This window comes from Carettochelys insculpta, chromosome 1, assembly GCF_033958435.1.
Source record: "Carettochelys insculpta isolate YL-2023 chromosome 1, ASM3395843v1, whole genome shotgun sequence".
Classification (NCBI taxonomy): Eukaryota; Metazoa; Chordata; order Testudines; family Carettochelyidae; genus Carettochelys; species Carettochelys insculpta.
In genome coordinates, this window is record NC_134137.1 from 280,964,802 (window position 1) to 280,983,855 (window position 19,054).

The window sequence follows — 19,054 nt, forward strand, 5'->3', positions numbered from 1 at the left end:
ACTGCCCATGTCCTTTGGCAGCAAAGACAAGCCAGTGGGGAAGAGCCAGTGCCTAGTTTGCCCCTGCCCCCATGCCCACTTCACAAGGTGTCAAGGCAAGAGCCTGTTACCTGGGGTGGGGGGTCAGCTAAGGACATGAGCCTTTAGCAGCAGAGGGGCTGGGAAGCCGTGGGCAATGGAGAGGGCAGCTGGAGTTATTGGAAGGGGGGAGGCGGGGAGGGGCAGGGGCTGGGCAGCAGCGATGAGGCGGGGGAAAGGCGTCTAGGCTTGGTCGCAGGCTCAGGAGGCTTCGGCTGCCTGCGGCCCTGGAGCTCCTGGCCCTGCCTACAGGCGAATTTGCAGGACTCAGAGCGCGCGGCCGCCGGGGCCGGGCGCGAGAAGGGCGGAGGCTGACCGCTAGAGGCCGCGCTCCCCCTACCGCTCAGCACCTCCAAGGGTGGGTCGCTCGCCTCCCTTCCGGTGCCTCTCTGCCCGGCCTCCGTCTCGTCAGCTCCCTTCCGGTTCCGGTGCCTTACCCGCCTCTCGTTGCAGCGATGGCTGCCGCGTCGCCGCTGTCCCCTGAGGAGCTGCTGCTGTCCAAGGGTGGCCCGCGAAAGGCCGAGGAGCTGGAGGAGGAGCTGGAGGACGATGACGAGGTACTGGGCCGCCGGGCTTGGGAGGGAGTGTAGCCGCCCGCGGGCCCCATGCGCGAGGCCTGGTGACCCTGGGCGGCGAGGATGGAGTGATGCTGGGCTGGGGCCGCTCCCGGGAGCATCTCACGGGTCTAACTGTGAACCTCTTCCCCTTCCCGCAGCTGGACGAGACCCTGAGCGAGCGGCTCTGGGGCCTGACCGAGATGTTCCCGGAGAGTGTCCGGGCCGCGGCAGGAGCTACCTTCGACTTGTCCCTCTCTGTGGCCCAGAGAATGTATCGGTGAGATGGCGGCGCTGGGGGCGTGGCTGGGTCTGGTTGTCCTGGGTGGGTGAGTTGTCGGGCTGCGTAGCCCTTTCTCAGGTCTTTGCCGTTAATTGACCTCTGGGCTATCCTGTTGCGATGTCACCGGCCCACGTTCTCTGCCCCTGCTACCAGTTGTTGGGTTTGTGTGGAAGGAGAAGAGAAATTAAACTTTTTTGTCATACTTTTTTCCTTTAGATTCTCTAGGGCAGCTTTGTGGATTGGGACCACCTCCTTCATGATCCTGGTTCTTCCTGTTGTATTTGAAACAGAGAAACTGCAGATGGAGCAACAGCAGCAGCTGCAGCAACGACAGGTGAGCTGAAGCATCAAAGTCTTTCCCAGTTGCAATCTGTGCACATGGGCTGATACTGTGGTTGCCTTGCAACATTGAAATTACCAGCTTTTGAGGGGTTTTAAAGACATGGTAACCCTTATCTTGTTTGAATCATCAGGATCCTCCTCACCCTATTGCCCTTCTTGTTCTAATACTAGGGGTTTCAAACCCAGTTAGCAGAGAGGAGGGCCTGATTTGATATTTAATTATAGTTTGTGGGCCAGGACATAAATTCAGTATGGCAGTGTCCACAGCAGAAATCCCACTGTTGTCAGTGGGTGGTTCACCCAGAGATCAAAGGGACAATACTATGTAGTAGCTAAACATTTTAATTCATTTTTGTATTCCTAGCAGTTCTCTCCCCTTGAGACTGCACTCAGACTCACTACTGTAGTGCATCTACTAGAATAATCAGTTAATGCCAATATTGGCATGTCACCCCTGGCTTTTTAGTGGCTGATTCAGTCAGATTAGTAAGTGAGCAGGGGAGTTCATCACTCTGACTTATTGTTCTAAGCTCTCTAGAGCTTCAGGCAGTTAAGACGACATTGTTTTCCCTTAGTTTGTATGTGGAACGTGCTCTTTGCAGCAATGAGGGCTAAAAGCTGATTTGGGCTAAGGGTACATGAGCACTTGTAGTACAGCTGGGTATAATCTAACAAGCAGGCATCTCAAATGCAGTATATGGGCCTGATACAGCTTGTGGGTCACATGGTTGATACTCTTGACTTAATAGTACTAGGGTGACATGTCTTATTTTCCATTTGCTATCTGAATAAGTCTACAGCAGTTAGCTGTCACAGCAAAGAGGGAACAATGCCACAAAGTTAACAGCAGTATTGGCCCCAAGCTCTTAAGAGTCAGATGAATGTCCAAATTGGTTCTGACCAATCGCCTGTCTTGCCCAATATCTGATCTTCTGACAGCAGCCAGCAGCAGATACTTCGTAGAAAATAAACAGAACAGGGCAATTGTCTAGTGATCCATCCCCCTCTTTTTTTGTCACAGTACCAGGCAGTCAGAAGCATAAAGATACCCAAGGGGTTTCATCCCTGATCATTCTGGATTGCCAAGAATGGTCAGGAAAAGGTGCACAATTTGCATATCTCTTGCCAACAGTTCTGTCAGAAGAGGCTTTCCTGATGTTTGTCTCATTCAGAAAGGGCCAAATATTGGGAAAACCCTCTCTGCCAAGGCATCTCTCCTTTGTGGAACAAGAAAGACAAGGATATTGGTAGAATGCTCCCACTGCAGGAGACTTCTGCTGAGAGACCTCCGGTCTCCCAACCAAAGCCTGCAGTTCAGACAGCCTCTTATAGAATCATAGAACACTAGGACCGGAAGGGGCCTCGAGAGGCCATCGAGTCCAGTCCCCTGCCCCGACGGCAGGACTGACCACTATCTACACCATCCCTGATAGACATCTATCTAATCTGTTCTTAAATATCTCCAGCGAGGGAGATTCCACAACCTCCCTTGGCAACTTATTCCAGTACTTGACCACCCTGACAGTTAGGAACTTTTTCCTAATGTCCAACCTAAACTTCCCTTGCTGCAGCTTAAGTCCATTGCATCTTGTTCTCTCCTCAGAGGCCAAGAAGAACAACTTTTCTCCCTCCTCATGACACCCTTTAAGATATCTGAAAACCGCTATCATGTCCCCCCTCAATCTTCTCTTTTCCAAGCTAAACAAGCCCAATTCTTTCAGCCTTTCTTCATAAGTCATGTTCTCCAGACCTTTTATCATTCTAGTTGCTCTTCTCTGGACCCTCTCCAATTTCTCCACATCTTTCTTGAATTGGGGTGCCCAGAACTGGACACAATATTCCAGCTGAGGCCTAACCAGCGCAGAGTAGAGCGGTAGAATGATTTCTCGTGTCTTGTTCACAACACACCTGCTAATGCATCCCAGAATCATGTTTGCTTTTTTTGCAACAGCATCACACTGTTGACTCATATTTAACCTGTGATCTACTAGAACCCCTAGATCCCTTTCTGCTGTACTCCTTCCTAGACAGTCTTTTCCCATTCTGTATGTGTGAAACAGATTATTCCTTCCTAAGTGCAGCACCTTACATTTATCTTTATTAAACTTCATCCTGTTTACTTCAGACCATTTCTCCAATTTATCTAGATCATTCTGAATTATGACCCTATCCTCCAAGGTAGTTGCAACCCCTCCCAGCTTGGTATCATCTGCAAACTTAATAAGCGTACTTTCTATGCCAATATCCAAATAATGAAGATATTGAACAGAACTGGTCCCAAACTGAACTGGCCTCTGGCTGATAGCTATTGTTGGACCTATCCTCCATGTACTGTTCTAATTCTTTTATTAGCCCAGTTATACTTTTGGCCTTCACAACAGTCTCTGGCAATGAGTTCCATAGACTGACTATGCAGCATGTGAAGACGTACTTTTGTTTTAAACTTGCTGCCTATTAAATGCATTGGGTATCCACTAGTTCTTCGGTTATACGAAGTGGTATATAACACCTCCTTATTCACTTTCTCCACACCATTCATGATTTTATAGATCTCTATTCCCTCCGCTTTATTTTTTCAGAGCTGAACAGACTTAATCATCTGTTACATATTAGCTTTTTGGATTTGGATTTTTGGATTGCTGCTGCACCAATTTAGTGGATGTTGTCAGAGAACTGTCCACAATAACTTAAGAATCTTTCAAGAACGGTAACATTTATGGGTTGAAACTCTCTAGTCCAGCACCCTTGGGACCTGACAGGTACTGAACAAGAGAACTTGCGAGATCATGGGAGGTCAGTGTTGTCTAGTACATTACCAGCATTTCCATTGCTTATTGGCTCTAAGAAGATAAATTACAACTAAATAAAAGCACGTAACATTGAGAGCCAGGACTGGTGGCTGGAAACAAACTTTTTTGGACCATGGGAAACTTAGTCATACAGCTAAAATCATGCTGGATTACAGATGTTGCCAATGAGAGTATGACTGACTAGAGAGTCAGCCTGTAATTTCACCCCCATTTTGTATATATGTTTGAGATCATATTCCAATATGCATTTATCAACTTTGAATTTCATCTACCATTTTGTTGCCCAGTCAACAGCTCAGAGCTGCTAAACTTCCTTAATGGCAATAGCTGGGGGTAGAAGAGAAATGGCAGAGCTGTTTTGACTCTTTAATATTGTTCTTTTGAATAGGTTTTTTTTAACATAGTATCATTTCTTGCAGATTCTCTTAGGACCTACTACAGGACTGTCTGGCAGTATGCCAGGGGCCCTGCCTCCACTTTCAGGAAAGATCTAACATCCAAAAGCTGCTTCAGATCCATATCACAAGGGGAGAACTGAAAACTGATTCATCTGAACTGTTGATTTTTCAGACAGGGTTGTTTTTTTTTTTTTTTTAACTTTGGAACATTGACCTATCTATAAAGGGGCAAAATCCCCTCTTCTGGACCCTTTTTTGATGGGCTTCTCCAGAGCTCATGTTTTTCCTTTTATTCAATCAGTCCATGCAGTGAGTAGTTAAAGACTTCAAACTGAGGAGATCCTGCTGTGGGCTTTTTACCTCCAGAGTAACCACAGGTCATGGCACAAGTTAGACTCTGGCCCATTCAGTAAATTCTGCAATCAAGAGACTTTTTTTTCCCCCTTCCTCTGGCTAAATCAAGGCTCGGAGACCAAGAGTAGGAAGGAAAGAGTGAATTTACAAAACGTAGAAAGCTTCATCTGAGCCCTGTGGGGAATTCTTATTTTCAGATATTTTCCTTAAATTTCTTTTGTTGGAGGTGGAAAGGGGAATACATTGGGTTAAAGAATGTTTGTGCCGATTTGGTTTGCACCATAAAGCTACTACACTTTGGAAATCGGCTTTTTTTTTGTATGTTCAACTCATACACTGTTTAGACATACCATGTGGATTTACATCTTGAGGAATCAACTCTAAGTCCCTGAGGTACTAGAAGATTAGAGTAGCTATTATAGTTTTGTACCCTGATGTGTGGCTATCTTCCAATTTTATGTACGGCGCTAGTTGTCATGGAGCGGGAGTGAGAGGGTTCCTCTTTAAGACAGCTTAAATAGGGAAGAAGTTCTGAACAACTTAGCATCTCAGGAGTGGTGTCCTAGGGCTGCACACAGTCAACTGGGTGGTTCTATAAAGGGAGTTACTCCCAAGAAAGCCACAACTTAATAATAAAGAACAGTTTATTTTTCCTTTACATACCATGGTACAGAACAATTCAGTTGAACACACAGAAGTGACTAGACACTTTATATGGAGATCTTTTCATTTTTAATATTTGGTTAAACAAAATACATCTCTGTAAACAAACCCAAGACAAGGCTATAACAAAACCAAACAAGCAAGAAAAACAAAACAGGGGCTTCCCCACGCCCAAGCATGGAATTAATCTGGTTCCTGTCCCTTTGTCGCCACAACATTATTCCCCAGGGATGTGATCATAGTTTCCCTTTTCCTGAGCAGCTGGATCACACCCTTTCCTTGCGGGGGGGGGGGTGGGGGGGGTAAGCAGTGACATTAGATACAAATATAGGGAGGTACCCCACAAAGTTTTTAAAACATCTTTGCATATTGTGCACTAATCCATTGGCTAGCGGCTTCCATGCAAACAGGATCTCTCCAAAGTGCGTTTTTAATCAGCATACAAAATTCTTTTGCTGTTTTTTTCTTCCTTCCCTTTTAGAAAATGGCTTCAAGTCATAAGCAGAATTCCTGCTTGTGATGTGTTTAAAACTTCTGCCAGCTGGTTTTGGTCATTGGAATGTGGTGTTACAAAGGAAGCAGGGGACTTGTAGAAATAGAAACATCAGGTTTGGACTGGAGAACATGCAGAAGAGCCACTGCCACTGTGTCGTCAGGAGGCTGTAGCATGGTGCCTGTGAGATGTCCAGAGTTGACCACATGCACACCAATCTTGTCCTGATGCCACAAGGCATCTGCTTTCTGTTGCAAAGGGAAGGCTTTGGTGGTTTGTAAATTCAGCTTCAGACACTGGATTAAACCTGGATGGTTTCCATCACTGTGCTGCACTTGCTGTTATAACTGGGAGGACAGCATGTGCATTAGGAAATGAGACATAGTTGTAACATAGCTTGACCAGGAAGAGTCAGGAGTAGTGTGAATTCTATCCCAAACTCACCCTTTCTTCTTTCTGATGCGGAAGGAATGATTAAAACTACACCCAGCACCTAGTGGCATAGAAAAAAAAAATTGAGTGAAAGATCCCAACTGGAGGAGGAAACAAAGGCTGAGGTGATTAAGCAGTCAGGGGAATGTTAGCTGAAAACCAAAGAACTTGGTTCAGCTGCCGTGCTAGACAGTCTGTCCTTACCATCAGGAAGACTCATGAACCCTGTATGCATTTCCCCGTAATAACTGCTAATGGTGACAGGAGGCACAGAAATCTCCAACTGAAAAGCCTCTTTCTGATTTTGCTCAGATGACTCCTAGTTTTTGTAGAAGTTTCTCCAACCTTTTCTTCATCTCTCTTTCATTGCCATGGCTAGTCTTCCACTGAGGAGGAAAACAAGAGGGAACAACTCCCTCCTTCCACTTAAACACCTTCAGTTTTACTCCATTCTCTGGAATCAGCTCCTGATCTAATAAGTGCACATACAGGAACAATTAAGATGATATACACTATGCCAGAGAAAACCTCTTTAGGCCCCAGGTGGCCTCCTTCACTCCACATACTGAGTGCCTCTGAACCAGTCTAAACCTGTTACCACTTCTACTCTCTAAACAGCCTGCCCTATGTAAAGAAGCATCTAGACCATCTGGAAAACCAAAAGATCGCAAAAGACATTAGAGCAGACTTCTCAACTGACCACCATGGGTCTCTTTAAAGATAACCCATCTGCAAAAAGAGGGTCTGTCCCTAACCCTTGGCACAAGTCCTCGTTAAGCAGGAGATTCTACAGAGCACCTTATCCTTGCTAATGTTCAAGAGTTTCCTGAGAGTCCCCTGTGATTTGTAAATATATCCCAAATAGTTTGTTTTGGGAGGGAGGGAGAGACTGTTAGAGAGGAGGCACCATGCTTGACACCTTCCAGGCAAAGAAGTTTTGTTACCTTTGGAGGGAAGAGTGTCCAACCAGAAGCAGTCTATACTGGAACAGGGAGGAGAATCAGCAGAGTTACAAACATCCTCTCCACAAAGCCCATTTTAAAGAGCACTATGCAAAGTAATCATCATAAAAAGCACAGCACTCACTCTCCTTCCATTAGAAAGGGACTGGCTTCCATCCTCATCCATTCTGGTTTCCCACAATAAACTGTCCTATTGCACCATCAATATAGAAAGAAAAGGGACCAATGAAAGGAAGTTCCAGAGGAAAAGAGCTAGGACACCCATTGTCCAGGGCAGAGGACATCGGGGCTTGGGGGAAGGGGACTGGAGCTGTAGTGAGAAAGGACAGGACAAGTCTCAGTCACATGTCAGCTCTCCAACTCTGATGTGCTTCCACCTCCTCTGGCACCACCAGCAGAAGTTCACAGTTCTTTCCCCTCAGCTGGTGTTTCAAAAATTTCCTGTGGAAAGGAGAAGGGGAGTAGTGAAGTGAAACAACAAAATCCACAATAACTAGTACTGTCTCTGCAAAGCCCTTTTGGAGCGAAGACTTTCTATGCATTGCCACATCTGCTTACTAAGTAAGACAATAGGTGAGCAGGTCATTTTTTACAATCACTTTTCTGACAACTACATATAAAAGTTGCCTGACTAGATCCATACACCACCTGGCAAATTTATGTCATTACCACATGGAAATAAGGAAATAGGGTCTTAACCTCAGCATTAGAGTTTATGAAAAAAATCTTGCTAGCTGTTCAAGCTGTTCCTATGAATTGGCAAGATGTGGCAGGACTGAAAAACTAATTTCTTTGGGTTTCAGAGATGGGCAGTCTCATCAGTTTCAGACCACTTCTCCCCCAAGGTATGATGACTGGGAAGAAACAAATTTTCAGCCTCTCCTTGACTGGATGATTTATCTATTAGCAAAAGCAGAAGGTGACCGATACGAAAACAAGTTTAAATTTCCCTAGTGTACTTTGCCAGAAATCATTCATTTAATGCTGAAATGCAAAAGCCTTGAGACTGAAACCAACCACTACTCCAAAGCAGAAGTATTAAGCAGCAACCACAGGAGCGAATTACTTCTCTACTCCCATGGAATTTTAGGTAGGCAGATTGTCATTCAACTCCTGATTAGTATGACCAGCACTATAAACATTGCTAGAGTACAATTCCTTGAACTGGATCAATTTGGGGCATCAAGGCTAACCACTACTGTTTTGGGGGTGCAAGAGGAGAATGCCACATATCTTCAATGACCAGGAATGTAAGGACCAGTTTTACACTCTAATGCAAAACACATGGAAAATTTAGCATTCAACAAGAAAACAGAAAGAGGCTTGCTAGTTGCAGTAGAAACCTTTGAGGAAAAAAGGTACATTTTTCAAATTAAAATATCTGTTGATCACACAACAGAGCATCAATTGAACCCTGTCAAGCATTCCCCACATAAAGCAACAGAATAGGACAGGGTGGGTCTCCCCATTTCAGATGTCACCTCAGATTAAGCATGTAGGAATCATATGCATAATGAAAAAGCCAGAAGCTTTAGGAAGGAAGCCCAGGCTCTCCTGAACCTTCAAAGTCTCCTGTTAGCTAAGTTTTTTTCCTAGCTTCACAGAACTGAGACACATGGGCTGTGTCTACACTAGCGGAAAACTTCGAAATGGCCACGCTAATGGCCAAATTTGAGAATACTAATGAGGCACTAAAATGAATATTCAGCACCTCATTAGCATGCTGCTGAATGTGGCGCCTTGAAAGTGCCACATTTTGCTCTCATGCAGCTTGTCTACACGGGGGTCCTTTTTGAGAAGACCCTGAAATGTTGAAATCCCCTTATTCCTATCAGCTGATGGGAATAAGGGGATTTTGACATTTGCAGGATCCTTTCGAAAAGGACCCCCATGTAGACAAGCCTCATGCAAGCAAAACATGGCACTTTTGAGGTGCTGCAGTTGGCAGCATGCTAATGAGGTGCTGAATGTTCATTTTACTGCCTCATTAGTATTCTCTGATTTGGCCATTAGCATGGCCATTTCGAAGTTTTCCCCTACTGTAGACATAGCCATAGTGAGAGATCCAGACGTGGCATAAGAATTTCATTCCCATTCTCCAATCTTTGCTCCCAAAATTCATGCTACTCCACCATGGCAGTAAAGCATGAACTGGATTGTAACCAGCTACTAGAGGTTAAAGGCGGATGCTCAATCTGTAATAGGGACTAAGAGTAGGGGATTAGGATCGAAAGAAACAAACCAACCAACCTGAGCTCGCTTTCGCCTCCAATCCACTCTGGCATCTTGAGTTTGGAATCAAGATTGTAGTACGTGCCTCCCACTTCCCGAACACAGATCCAGTGTTGTCGTTTAAGGGGGAGCTTCAGGGGACCCCAGCAGAGACTGGAGGGCAGATTCATGATAAAGCCCATCACATTAGAAAGGGCAATGACATTAACATCCCTGGGAAAGTAGAGAAAGCAGAGATGCCGTTTATTCCTCCTCCCTCCTGCATTATAAATTCAAGTATGAGGTAGTCATCTCCCAAACTATAGGAATTAAAATCTTCATACTAGAGATGTAAAATCCTGTTTAACGGCTTAAACATTGAGTTTAACCAAGTAAACAGAGAGGCGGAGACAGGCTCTTCCACTGAGCTGGAGTTCCCCTGCCCATGGTACTCCTAGCCAGGTATGCTGCTAACGAGGGATGCTCTGGCCATGATGAGCCACTGAGGGCTGCAGCAAATCCCTGCCCAGAGCAGGGGGGGGGCTGCCCCAGTCTCCACCAGTTAACAGTAACCAGTAAGCCTCATCTGTTTAGGGTGGGTGTGGCTTACTGATTAAATGTTAACATTCCTACTTCATACATTTCACCCAGGTTCTCAGTACCTGCGCTTATCCCACCAAACTGCTTCATAGCCTTTGGTCTGAAGCGCTGCCATAATGACATTGACGTCGTAGTTCCCATTGCCCAGCATGCTCTTCTTGTGTGGCGTGACCATGGTGTTGGGAGATAGTCTGTGAACATAAAGTGAAAAATGCTGTTGCAGGAGTTCCTTCTACTCATCTCCCAGGCTTACACATCCATATTCCCTAGGGAGAACTGCCACTGGTTGTTTTGTCTGTTTACATGCCCTTTTATGACAAGATTTGTCCAGTGCTGAAAGATGACTCAGTTGGAATGCACAACCTTCCCGTGTATTATTCATCTTCACTGTTCAAAATCCCAGTTAGACAGCTGGCCAAGTCTTGCATCTTCAACTTGAACTAGTCTGTTCTCTTTTTTACCCAGTAGGCAGAGAAACTAACAAAGTACTGGTTCAGCCCTAACTAAAAAGTAAAAGGATTATGTCATTTAGATTGAAAACCTCCAAACGGTACCAACATATCAACTAGATCTGACCTTACTAAACTCATAATTCTGGGATGCACTAACAGGTGTGTTGTGAACAAGACACGAGAAGTCATTCTCCCGCTCTACTCTGCACTGGTTAGGCCTCACCTGGAGTATTGTGTCCAGTTCTGGGCACCGCAGTTCAAGAAAGCTGTGGAGAAATTACAGAGGGTCCAGAAAAGAGCAACAAGAATGATTAAAGGCCTAGAGAATGTGACCTGTGAAGAAAAGCTGAAAGAACTAGCCTTGTGTAGTTTGGAAAAAAGAAGACTGGGGGTGGGGGGACATGATAGCAGTTTTCAGATATCTTAAAGGGTGTCATAAGGAGGAGGGAGAAGAAAACTTGTTCTTGGCCTCTGAGGATAGAACAAGAGGCAATGGACTTAAACTGCAGCAAGGGAGATTTAGGTTGGACATTAGGAAGAAGTTCCTAACTGTCAGGGTGGTCAAACACTGGAATAAATTGCCTTGGGAGGTTGTGGAATCTCCATCTCTGGAGATATTTAAGAACAGGCTAGATAAATGTCTATCAGGGATGGTCTAGATAGTACTTGGTCCTGCCATGAGGGCAGAGGGCTGGACTCAATGACAGCTCAAGGTCCCTTCCAGTCCCAGCATTCGATGATTCTATAAGAATGGATGAGCTCACAACACCCCAGAGCGCTTTGGTTGCAGGTAGGTTTTCACATTTGCCAAGGAAGAAGTGTGTGTAAAAAAAAATGCATCACTGTAGTATTTTGGAATCTATTACAACAAGCAGTACCACCACTAGATGCACCAACCGTCAACGCTATTATAATTAAAATCAATGGCTAAGCTCGCCGATGGGGTAAATCTCTTTTTGCTGCCATTTAAGCATTCATGCAGAGGCTCACCTACACATTATCTATTTGTATTAGGATAGTGCCTCAGCAGCCCCATTGAGGATCCCATCATGTTGTGTGCACTGTGCAAATGTGTAAGACGACAATCCCACCACCACCAAGCTTACAATTTAAATAAACAAAGCATGGGAGAGAGGGCAAAGGCATATATCATACAAGCAGAGCAGCTAGAGTGATGGTTGGCAAATATCCAGTTAATTACATTTTGTTATTGTTCTGATTTTTAAATATGCTTTGTAGTGAGGAGAAAGAAGGCAGGCAACAAAAATGAGAGAGTAGCAGCAGCCAAGGAGAACCAATAGGTGGGAGGCACAGCTAGTTGCAGAAGGTGCATAAGGAAAAGGAGTAGAAGGAAGAGGGAGTAAGACCACCAAATCAGCAGACGTCAAACTGAAGAAATTAGTTTGATGACCTCACTACTTTATGAAAGCAGCCTATAGCTAGCACCAGCTGGGAAAGTTCCCTACTTTAGCTCCATCCCCAGGAGATCCTGCTCCTTCTCCAACATGGCTGGAGGCAGGGGAGGCAGAGATGCCTACTTGGTTTTTACACTGTGCCCTGAAGGCAGTTCAAACTTTGGTGGACAAGCAGATGGAACAAATTCTGCAAGCTAAGGCTGACTACTGAAAATACCCTGATCCTACAGCATTCCACCATAAAGCCCTTGGTAACAGGGTGGCAGGGTGTGGTGTCGGATAAAGCAGCAACTTTTCCAGAAACTGGATCACAAGTCATCATGGTCAAAGTGAGCAGCATTTTGCACTAATGTAAAGTAGTCCTAGGAAGTCTTGCAAGGCAGCCAAAAATAGTGAATGTTAGAGTAACCTCGACTAAAAGTAATGGCCTATAAAAGGGAAGGAAAGCTTGACATGAGGTTTTAATGGGAGACGCTACTCATATCACTGTTCAGGTTTTTTTCTGAGCAAGGGTCAAATCACTGTTTCTTTCAACATTGTCAACATATTATTGTCTCTCTCTGGCAGAGTAATGGTCACACTAAAGTTCCATATCACAGGTAACTAGCCACAATTCTTCTAACACGTCCACTGTCAATACTATACAGTAGAACCTCAGCATTACAAACTACCAGTTAACCACACACCTTGTTTGGAAGTACACAATCAGGCCTCAGCAGCAGAGAGAGAAAAAAAACAAATACAGTGCAGTACTGTGTTAAATATAAACTACTAAAAATTAAAAAGAAAGCAGCATTTTTCTTCTTCTCAGCTGCTTAAAAGCTAAAGTCAATGTTCAATTGTACACTTTTGAAAGAACCATAACATTTTGTTGAGATTTATGAACATTTCAGTTACAAAGAACCTCCATTCCCAAAGTATTCATAACACTGAGGTTCTATTGTACTTCAAGAATATTGTGTCTTCATATTTACACTTATAGAATGTGTAGGCTGGTGCTAAGCACCATTATTTCTATTATAATGACACCAAGGGGCCCCAATCACAAATCAGGACTTGTTTTGTGCGAGGGTCCTCAAACTAAGGGAGTTGTGGCCTCTCAAGGGGTCACAAGGTGGTTACAAGCTGTCAGCTCTATGGGGCAGGCAGCTCTGAGCCCCCATTAAATTGCACCCCTCCCTGTTTTTCAATTTATAAGGGAGGATGCATGTCACTCAAAGGCTTGCTGTGTGAAATCAATACAAAAAGTTTGAAAGCTGCTGTGCTCTGCATTGTACAAACAGAAAGAAAGACTGACCTTGCCCCAGAAAGTTTTCTTTCTAATAAACAAACAGTGTCCAGAAGCACATTTAAAAGAGATCTGTAAGATTACAACCACATTTATTCTTTCCAGTAAACTCAGAGGAGAAAGGGCAAGCAGGCAGTTTGTATAAATATGCAAAAGCAACACACAAACTGTTATTGGTGAGTAAAATTTTCTCTTTGAGAAGTGCCTGTGTATTGCTACTCAGGCACGCACCTAATGCAAGGTGTGGAACCCTCAGAAAAATCATCCGAGTTTAATGACACAAGGGCCGTGTATTCCTGCTCATAGGAATAAGGGGACTTCGAAGTAGCCAGGGTCCTTTCGAAAAGGAGCCCTGTCTGGACAAGCTGCACCAATTTCGAAGTGCCGTGGCCACCTGCATGCTAATGAGACACTGAATATGTATTTCAGCGCTTCATTAGTAAACTTTGAAATGGCCATTTGCATGGCCATTTCGAAGTTTTTGGCTAGTGTAGACATAGCCAAGGAGTGCAAAACCATACTCCCACAACAGACTATGTAATCTGGATTCCAAATTATACAAATGAAGCTGTGCATGTGCAGAATTGCAGGTACCTGTCCTACAGATTTATAAAACAGAAACATGGAAGCATGTCACTGATGTTCATCTGCCTTAATGGAGTGAGCCCCCAGACCCTAAGGTACTGTTACGCTGGCAAGTAAGGTGCTGGAATACAAACTAGTCCTGTTTGTCAGACACTGTCTAGATTGCAAATAAACCTGGGCAAATAAAAGACTACACAGGTAGTTTAATTCAGATGGAAACCTGAACCCAACTTTTGCAATAGATTTGGGACAAAGATGTAAGGGACACATTTTGCTCTTGTGGAATACAGTGAAGGAAAGATCAGCTATTAAGCTTGTAATTCAGTAACTTCTTTCAAATGTGATCACAGTTATAAAGGCTGTCTACGATGACTGTAAGGATTCAATGGGAAAGCCTATTCATTTTGTCAGCACCCAGATCCCACATTCAGTAAGTTCATTGATGGGTGGGGATATGGTCACCAAACCTCTGTGAAAACTGATAACACACAGTGAGATGACGGAAGACAGTGGAATTGTCAACTGAACCATAGTATATTAAAGATGGCATGTTGGCCTTCAACCTCTCCTTGCCTTTAATTAAGCTCAGGAAATAATCCAAGATAGATACAATCAAGACAAAGCATGGAGACAGGTTTTTTTCCAATGCCCAAACACAAAACCTCTTGAACTTCTGAGAAAGGTCTTTCAACAAAAAAGGTTTTCATAGATTGATTCAGACCTACCGAACTGCAGAAAATTCCTGTAACAGTCGGCATATCATGATTTAATCTTCACAATGGAGTAATTATGGATAGAGAACTAGAACAAGACTATCTCCGAGTTGAGATCGGACAATGCAGGTAGAATGAGATTTCTGTGAGAGATCTAGTAACAGGATAGATCCTAGGATAGGATACTATCCCATTCAAATCCAGGCCAAAAATTTTGACTAAGATATTCTTTCTAACAATAGCAAAGGCTTCTGCTTTAGTTGAGTAGAACCGCATCCATGGTTAAGTATCAGAGGGGTAGCTGTGTTAGTCTGGATCTGTAGCAGCAACGAAGGGTCCTGTGGCACCTTACAGACTAACAGAAGAGTTTAGAGCATGAGCTTTCGTGAGTTAACTCTGCATCTGAAGAAGTGAGTTAACTCACGAAAGCTCATGCTCTAAACTCTTCTGTTAGTCTATAAGGTGCCACCAGCATCCATGGTTAAGTGTTTGTCCCTGTACTAAAACAAAAACAGCATTTTTCATTGTTGACTATTGGTGGACAGCTCCACCTCTTGAACAGTATGTTCATTATGGTCCATTTTGAAGACTACTCAGGATAATATTGTAGTCTGTGATTTAAAATTGTAACACATTTTCTTTTCCAATCAAAGAAAAGTACATGGGTGAGCTATTCTTCTGGGACCATTACTACTCAAGAGTAGCTAGGGGGAAAACACATCTCTGCCCATTGACACAAACCACTGCTATTGTGCTGTCTGTCAACAGTGGGACGCTACACAAATCTGATCAGTGGCAGAAGTTTAGATCACATTCCCTTTGAAGAAGTGCCAAAATATTTACCTGAAATGCAGCTTCTCACATATTCCAGACTGTCAGATTCTGGTAATGAACCTAAAGCCCAAATTAGCTTAATTTGCAATGACTACTATGGATGGAGATGGAGAATCAGAGGGGATTCCCTTTAGTGTATTGTAGGAGTTAAGTGACTTTCAGAATAGTATTCAGAAGTGCTCCCACAAAAATAGGAGAAAAAGCATTAAATATTTTTTAATTTGTATAATAAAATAGAGACTATTGACTGGGTTATTCCTTTTCATATGGAGTTAAAACAAATCCACATTTGAAAGTTATCCAAAGCTGCTGCAGGATTTGCACCACAGTGTCACAGATCACAGGGACATAGCTGAAGAATTTAGATCCAGTTTGGCAGAGTACATGGGGTCTGACCTGTGTGAAAATACTGGGGCAATAATATTTGAGGAATTTCATTCTGACCTACTTATCAGTCTTACTCTCCTCACCCTCAGGCCAACCACACCAACACAAAGCAAACAAACTGGATTAATTTACCTTACCAAAACCAGAAAAACCAAACAAAAACAAAACAGGAGAATGGAGAAATTTGGGAACCGTGTTGAAAGAGCATAGGGGGAGCAAGATAATAAGGCTGGCCTATCACATAAAGTCATCTGCAACAGAGTCCTTGAACCCCAAAGTGTCAGTGTGGACAGTTTTAAGCATCAGAAAATGGGGCAGAGGGAGAAGATGATAAAGGCTTTTACATCAATAATATAGGAAATTTATGTGACAGGATAGAGAAAAAGCATGCCCAGCCTTCAGAAGTCTTTCAGAATAAATCCTTCTCTCCCTTGCCACCCCCACAAAGAGTATTTCGCATACTCATGCCAGCAATAAAGTGCAAAAAGGGAACTAAGAATTCCAGTGCAGCGCGCTCCCTACCTCTGGAAAATCTCTTGTAGTGTTTCCCGGGTGAACGCGTTGCTGTCCTGGAAGACATTATTAAGGGCATGGAGAGCACACAATTCCCTACGCTGTTTTTCATGGTAAATACGCAATGGTGCCAGCTGTGGTGGCTCAGGAGATTCCGATTTGATTTTGTCACCTTTCCATGGCACGCAACTCATTTTTTCATAGAACAGTTGTGGGAAAGGTGGTGAGAAACAGGAGTCTTAAGTTTCTCTCCCCTCCACAATCAAAGCCAGAGTCCACTGCTCCCTTCTTCTACTGAAAAATCCAGCTTCCAGCTGGCAAACCCTCCTCTTGTGCTTCAGTCTGTTCAGTAATTGACTGGTTGGAAAAATCGCAAAAGGATCGGATACATTTTTCCCTCCCTCTTCCACCCCCACCCCATAAAAACTTGCTGTATGTCCTCCCCACTGTTTCTTTGCAAAAATACCAAAATAATATATAAATCCCCTGAGCATCAGGGCAGCAGGAGGGATTTATCACATCGCTCCTTCTCTTCCATTTCCTTTGGTCGGCTGCCCCACTAAAAAGGATCCAGAGCGGGCTGGGGAGAAACGCCCTGCCCCCCAAGCCAAACCAGGTAGGATGAAGCAGTCACGGAGGCCCTTTGCAGGAGGAGCGCGGGGACCTCGGGGACGTCTCAGCTGTTTTGCTCCATCCCTCTGGGAGTGGCCGTGTCCTGAAAAGCCGATGCCAGGGGCTGCAGAGGGAAGCGGCCTCTCGCAAGGCGTGAGGGCGGGAGCTCCTCGCCAAGTCCTGCCGTGCTCCTGGGCGGGGAAGAGACGCTCGATTAGCCCGCCAGAAAGAGCAGCGGCAAAGGCTCGGGCCCGGCCACCTTCCCGGGGGAGCCCTGTCGAGAGAGGGTGGGGGAGCCCCCCCCCCGGCCCACTCGGGGCATTTCTACCTCCATCCCCCTCACCCGGGCGCTCCCCTCCCTCCGGGGCCAAGGGCCGCGCTCCTCCGAGCCTCGCCCACCCCGGGGCGGCCCGAGGCCCCGGGCAGCGCTCGCCTCGCGCGGGGGTGCCAGCGGGGCAGGGCCCGCGCCCCTGGGGGCTGCCCGCAGGAGGCTAAGCCCGCGGAGAGCCGAGGCAGGGCGGCAGCGGGCGGCTCCCCAGGGTGGCGGGGACCCCGGTGCGGGGGTTGGGCCCGCCCGGCCGGGAAAGGCCGCAGCCGCGGTCCCCTCCGCCCGGGGAGCCGCTACTCACCGCTCGCCGGCCCCGACCTCCCGGGATCAACAGCCACCCCAGCGCCCCCCGCGCACGCGCAGCCAGCGCGCCCGCCCGCCCCGCGTAAGGCGCGTGCTCTGGCCCCGCCCCGCACACGCCTACGTCGCCACAGCGCCCCGGGCGCTTTCACCGGAGTGACGTCACTGCCATCTGTCAGCCGCCTCGGGGGCAGCTGGGCGGAGCGGGAGCGGGGGTTGACCTGGTTTCCCAGCGCGCCGTGTCCTGCAGGCAGGTTCGGCACCGCCTCAGGGCCTGCGCCGTGCGGGCGGCCGGGGTCACGTACCCCCTGCACTGGCCTGGGCGGCCGCGCGGCGCCTTCCCGCTGCAACGGAGTTGGCGCTCCAGGCCCGGCAGGCACTGGAGACTCGCTCAGCACAGCCGTTGCGTGGTGTTTGGGTGTTGCACCGAGACGCCAGCCTGCTGGTGCATGAGTCCGAGGCGCTCCTGCTGCAGTCTTTACTCTGGGGCTGTAGCCCTGCGGCGCGTGCGACGCGCATTGAAGTGAGTAACCCAAAACTGAAGAACACTTCCACCCAGCAACAACACGTTGCTCACCCGCTGCTTCAGGTTCATCGCCACCCAGCAAGCGTTCGTTACATCCCGCGTGAAGAAGGGAGGTGTGGGCAAGAGGGGAAACGGAGAATCAGCGCCAGAAAGCGGCATTATCTATGCGGTCCACGACCGGTGCTAGGCATAAATAGACGAAGCAATCGCTTAGGCACTAAGCGGCTCAAGCGCCAGGGCTTCTCACAGCCCACCCACCCCCGGGGCAGCCCTGCTGGGGCTGAGGCCCCAGGTGGCCTGGTGTGCATGGCAGGAGTTGTGGTGGCTGTTGATCCTGGGAGGTTGGGTCCAGAAATCAGTAAGTAGGGGGTTGCCTAGGTCTGGGTTGTTGCAACTGCTGCCTTGCCCAGCCAGGCAGGTCCACACCCTGCAGTAGGGTCCTCCTGTCCTTTGAAGCTGCCTGCTCCTACCTTGCCCAGGCTCTTCTCCAGCTTCGCCTCATACCGTGCATCTGACAAAGAAGGTCTTTCCCCAAGAAAGCTTATGCTCCAAAAATTCTGTTAGCTGTAAGGTGCCACAGGACTTGTTGTTTTTGTGGATGCAGACTAACATGCCCACCCCTCTGATACTCATTCTCCTTGGGGGTGCAGGCTCTGTCCCACTGGCACCTGCTGTACAGGATAAGTGCTGCCCAGCCACACAGGGCCTCAGCCCCGCCACAGCCACCTTGGGGTGAGGGGTGGCTCAGATGTGCCCTGGCACTTGAGCTGCTTGGGGCCTAGGCAGTTGCTGTCCTAGGATCTGAAGGAATAAGCTGGCCAGTTCCCAGGAGCCACCTGAGGTAAATACCACCCAGAGCTTACTACCGAACCCCCACCCACCCCAGTAGTGATGCATGGATGTGTGAGGGGACACACATCC

The 19,054-nt window shown here is 46.5% G+C and overlaps 2 protein-coding genes across 3 annotated transcripts; one reads left to right on the plus strand and one right to left on the minus strand.

Annotated features, from left to right (window-relative positions):
- The first annotated feature begins 480 nt into the window (after nucleotides 1–480).
- Nucleotides 481–5,114, plus strand: TOMM22 (translocase of outer mitochondrial membrane 22). Its single transcript, XM_075009130.1, has 4 exons — nucleotides 481–635; nucleotides 794–912; nucleotides 1,132–1,249; nucleotides 4,487–5,114. The coding sequence occupies exons 1-4, from the start codon at nucleotides 534–536 to the stop codon at nucleotides 4,559–4,561; spliced, it is 414 nt and encodes a 137-aa protein (XP_074865231.1). The 5' UTR covers nucleotides 481–533; the 3' UTR covers nucleotides 4,562–5,114.
- Nucleotides 5,115–5,461: 347 nt separating this feature from the next.
- On the minus strand, nucleotides 5,462–16,788 carry JOSD1 (Josephin domain containing 1). 2 transcript variants are annotated; one of them, XM_075009122.1, is made up of 4 exons: nucleotides 16,377–16,788; nucleotides 10,243–10,371; nucleotides 9,620–9,754; nucleotides 5,462–7,810 (listed from the first exon to the last, which is right to left on the minus strand). In XM_075009122.1, exons 1-4 carry the CDS (start codon nucleotides 16,559–16,561, stop codon nucleotides 7,711–7,713), a joined length of 549 nt encoding a protein of 182 aa, XP_074865223.1. In that variant the 5' UTR covers nucleotides 16,562–16,788; the 3' UTR covers nucleotides 5,462–7,710. The 2 variants fall into 2 exon arrangements, with proteins under 2 accessions (XP_074865223.1, XP_074865216.1); XM_075009115.1 differs by having other exon boundaries at nucleotides 5,466–7,810; nucleotides 9,620–9,814; nucleotides 16,377–16,782.
- Between the last annotated feature and the right edge of the window lie 2,266 nt (nucleotides 16,789–19,054).